At 30.5% G+C, this 4,874-nt stretch overlaps 1 protein-coding gene across 1 annotated transcript in view; it reads right to left on the minus strand.

Annotated features, from left to right (window-relative positions):
• Positions 1–6: 6 nt before the first annotated feature.
• Positions 7–4,874, minus strand: part of LOC117117414 — a 6,205-nt gene continuing 1,337 nt past the window's right edge. Inside the window, exons 3-7 of the mRNA XM_033261730.1 lie at positions 2,485–2,624; positions 1,818–1,998; positions 1,454–1,593; positions 1,027–1,053; positions 7–412 (exon numbers count right to left, since the gene is read on the minus strand). Coding sequence (XP_033117621.1) covers positions 213–412; positions 1,027–1,053; positions 1,454–1,593; positions 1,818–1,998; positions 2,485–2,624 — 688 coding nt within the window. The 3' untranslated portion in view covers positions 7–212. The remainder of the gene's footprint in view (positions 413–1,026; positions 1,054–1,453; positions 1,594–1,817; positions 1,999–2,484; positions 2,625–4,874) is intronic.

Below are 4,874 nucleotides of genomic sequence, written 5' to 3' on the forward strand. Positions count from 1 at the left end.
ATAACAATTAATTGTTTTGTCCGTTAGCCATAGAATTCGGGCCCTTACATATTTCATCTTGTACTTATTCGTCGGTTAATAAACTCATTTTCATAAGTATCCTACAGCCAATACTTTAAGGATATGATAGTCGGTCAAATATACACCGTATCAATAATGGCAGCAAATTTGGTAATACCCTCATATTTGTACCGAAACTTTCCAATGATATTTCAAATTGATGTTAACGCTACAGCAATTAAGGCCGTAATTATTGTGTATAGAACCGTTGACACTATGTAACCACAGGCCGATGAAGATCTTACAAATTTTCCTTCTTCCTTTCCGGGAAATTCAGCAGTAGGCCTGACTGTCGCCGAATTACATTGTTCTAAACAATTACGTAAATTTGCATTTTTTTGATGATACGTTTCTGGAAGAAAGATTATTGACGGTTATTGGAAACATGTTATACCTGCTGTACATGTTTTAGTTAGTTTTATTAGTTTGTCTACGCTGTCTATATTACACTAAGTGATGGCTTAAACTATAGGTATTTATATTGTTGGATATTATTTATTTGTATTATATTATATTGTAAATCGAAGTTTGAGTATGGTGATAAGACTTGTCATTGCAAGGGACTCAAGCTGCTGCTACTTCCTACCTAACCTAAACTATAATTATATTTTGTGTTATATGTGCGTTACTGTCTTATTAAATTCTTCAAAATATTACGATCAAAATACATTGTTCGATGGCAAACAAAAGAAATGTTTTCATTCCGTCTTGTTTCAAAAATAGTAGCCACCTCGATTTGCTTGCTACCTGCTAAATTTTGATTTTAGCATTGCGATCTTTAGTCTATGGAAAGTATAGGCCCACGTATTCTAGTTATTCTATATTGAGTTTAGGACAGTAGATTAGATTCAGTGTTAAAGCATAGAAACACAACTAAATGACCTAAAAAAATCATAAATAATTCCTCCTCTTTCTTTTGCTTCTATTATTTTTTAACCAATGTAAAACAACATTGACTCGACTTACCATTTTGGCAAAATTCTTCACGTTTAACTGAAAAGAGAAGGATAAACAAGTTACATTTTTCTTGAGTTTTCCAACCAACCAATCAACATACTAATAAATGGACGGAATAACAAATGAAAGAATGAAAGAATGAATAAATAAACGAACAATCAACATAGCGAACGTGCGGGCGAAGAGACGGAAGGATGGATGAGTAGATGAAGGAAATAATGAATGGAATAATGTATGGATGGATGGATGGATTGGTGGATGAAAATTTATAAATGAAAGAATTAATTAATTAATTAATCAACGAATGTATGAATGAATGAATATAAACGAATGATGAATGATAATAATAGAGAAATTAATAGATAAATCAATCAATCAATTACTGCTTTCTGATGATTGAAAATCTAGTCATAAATTGAAATTTATCGCATCTTACCGTCTGACTGAGTAAAATTGCAATCTACTTCCAGTTTTTTGCAACCTCTCCGAGATTGTTTTGTTTCATTCCATTGGCAATCTTCGATATTCGTATTTTTACACTCCAAAAACTCCCAACTTACGGAAGAAGAACTCGGGCTGAAACAAAATGTAATTAACTGTAATATTGTACCTTATATCACTATATCATTATCATCGTTATCTTAATTATAATTATCATTAACATCATCGTCAATAACAAAAGCTACAGCAATAACAACAATTTTGAAATAAGACTTAAAAGTGTTTTTTTTCTCTCAGATAATACAGAATTCCCATATTTCCAAAATGATATAAAAATGCACAAAATATGTTTGACTTACTGTAAATGATAACGATATTGTGTTAAGCCTTCATTTATACAGATAGCCTCACTTGTAACTGACAAATAGGTATTCTTGTACATATACGAGTAACGAAACTTTCCTTTTATATATGTCTTCACAAACCCTTTCGTTATACATTCTGTTGGCCATGTGTCATTTTCGAACACAGTCGTGTTCTCTATTTTAAAAGATACAAAATACTATGAAAATTACCTTACTCCAGTCTGCCTTTTTTCTGATTTATTTTTAAAGTTTGTTAATCCTTTCTGTACATAACTCGGAAAGTTCTGGATGGAACAGTGCTTTGGGAACTAAGTCCCTTAAAAAATTCACTCTGTGGTGAGGAAAACCTCTACAATGCCAAGATTTGAACCCAAGACCCTGGGAATAGGAGGCAGCCAACTTGACCACCAAGTTATGTAACTCTACTAAAGTGAATGAAACAAGAGCCAATGTAATAATAATTTCGAATCCGAATTCATCTTGTCTTGCCTGTTTGTAATGTAATCATTCCAAACTCACCATCCTTGATTGGCCATGATACAGCGCGTAACTTTATTTACATCTACACACGCGCGCTAAATAGTCGTTAATAATATATCATGACGTCATATGTAGGATATGCTTACTTTATTTCTTTTATATACAGATTTAAAAAAATTACCTTTAAAGCACCGAAGGACAATACTAGCTTTCCGAAAGCAATTCGCGCAGGAATTCTCATAACCGATTGGCTGAATTTTACATGATATGTTCGTCGTAGGGCAATACATTGATGCTATTGGTCCCATAGCGTCTCCATAGCTAAACAAATGAAACCATGCAAAACATGTTTTTAGGTGTTTTTTACATTCGCCACAAAATAGAAAGTAATAATACAAGTAATAATAAATTTAATAATAAAATAATATATATATTAATGATAACAATAATAGAGTGAACATAAATATAACAATACTAATACTATAACTACTACTACAAATAATAATATTAATAAATAGTTAGGCATATTAATAGTATTAGTATAATAGGTATCATAAATATTATTATTATTATTATTATTACATTTGTCTACCAAATACAAAATAATCATAAAAGTAATAATATAACAATAACAATTAATAACAATAAAATAACAAAAATAATTGTAACAATACTTCTACTATAACTAATACGGTACTACAAATAATAATATTAAATGTTTTTTACAATGTTTTAAATAATTTTTAATATTTATTTTACACTTTTAATGTTTGTTGTTCCATTGTGTTACCCTGTGTTTTATGTTAAATTATTATTATCATTACTAATATTACTATTATTATTGCTATTCCTTTTATTGTTTTGAATAAAGATGCTATTGGTCCCATAGCGTCTCCATAGCTAAACAAATGAAACCATGCAAAACATGTTTTTAGGTGTTTTTTTACATTCGCCACAAAATAGAAAATAACAATAAAAGTAATAATAAAATTTAATAATAAAATAATAATATTAATAACAATAATAAAATAATAATAAATATAACAATACTAATACTATAACTACTACAAATAATAATATTAATAAATAGTTAGGCAATATTAATAATATTAGTATAACAGGTATCATAAATATTGTTATTATTATTACATTTGTCTATCAAATACAAAATAATGATAAAAGTAATAATATAACAATAACAATACCAATTAATAACAATAAAATAACAAAAATAACTGTAACAATACTTCTACTATAACTAATACCGGTACTACAAATAATAATATTAATTGTTTTTTACAATGTTTTAAATAGTTTTTAATATTTATTTTACACTTTTAATGTTTGTTGTTCCATTGTGTTACCCTGCATACGCTTGATAAAACCATGACCTGGGTTTTATGTTAAATTATTATTATTATATTAATTACTATTATTACTAGTATTATTGGTATTCCTTTTATTGTTTTGAATAAAGACTGATTCGATGATAGGCATATTCTGTGTATTAGTAGGACCTATAATAAATACAGTCGAGTCCGCCAAAGTCGACTCCGTTTAAGTCGAAAATTGGCGTCAGTCGAATTTTTGAAAAAGTCCCAATTCTTTCCTATGTATTACTGTGTAAATTGTTTGTTTAATTCGAATTTTTTATAAGTCGAATTTCGGCTATATCGACGGAATTTTCTTGTCCGGATAGGCCGATTTTAAAGTTATTTCAACCACACAAGTCATGAAGTTCCAAATTTAGTAGCGCACGTGGGAAAAATACACAGCCGTGGGAAAATACGAAGTTCAATCCTTGTTGTACGGCAACAAGTTAGCCATGTCAAACTAACATCTCAGACAGCGCGCTGTGGAACTTGGCTCTCATGATCGTATGTCGTAAGTTGCAGTCTACTCTCACAATACAGACACCCATCCGGACCGGCTCCAGTGTTCAGTTTTTCGTCCAGTTTAGTTTGTAAATCTTGTACTGAACCCATTTCGAACAAGATTGTTGTAGTCAGGGCCTAGCTATTTAATTAATTTATCAAAGCCCTGGATTCTTTTGACTGCCTAGCCTACGCATTCAACACATTATTTAATAATACGTACAGTACCTGTTGTTTTGCTGTACTGCTCAGCAAATTTAATTATTACCAATAAAACTGATGCCACTTTTAAATTGTTTTTGCGTGCATTTCTTTAGGTCTGATTATGTTTTTCCAAGCACACATTCTTCGCTGGACAATGCTTGCTGGTCGGCAGTCTAGTTGTAATAAGAACAAGTCGCCCCCCCCCCCAAAACTCTTCCTGCCCGCCAATTGTTCCATTTTCGTTGGGTGTTTTGCAGACTAGACATGTGCTTCGGCTGTGATGACGTCAGATCGCCCAAAGTTTCATAGTGCGTGACAGTAACAAGCTCGGTGTAATCAAGAATGTTTTAATTGAATAAATTTATAAAACAAAACAAATAAGAAACCCTCATGGTATATTTTAGAGTCAAATCTAAATAAACCTAACAAATTATATTTTATTCTCTACAAATTTCCTCCGTAATTAAATTAGCAACATGTTTTGAAAAGCGTA

This window comes from Anneissia japonica, unplaced genomic scaffold, assembly GCF_011630105.1.
Source record: "Anneissia japonica isolate Jap-2015-1 unplaced genomic scaffold, ASM1163010v1 scaffold1509_len713820_cov188, whole genome shotgun sequence".
In the NCBI taxonomy this organism is placed as follows: Eukaryota; Metazoa; Echinodermata; class Crinoidea; order Comatulida; family Comatulidae; genus Anneissia; species Anneissia japonica.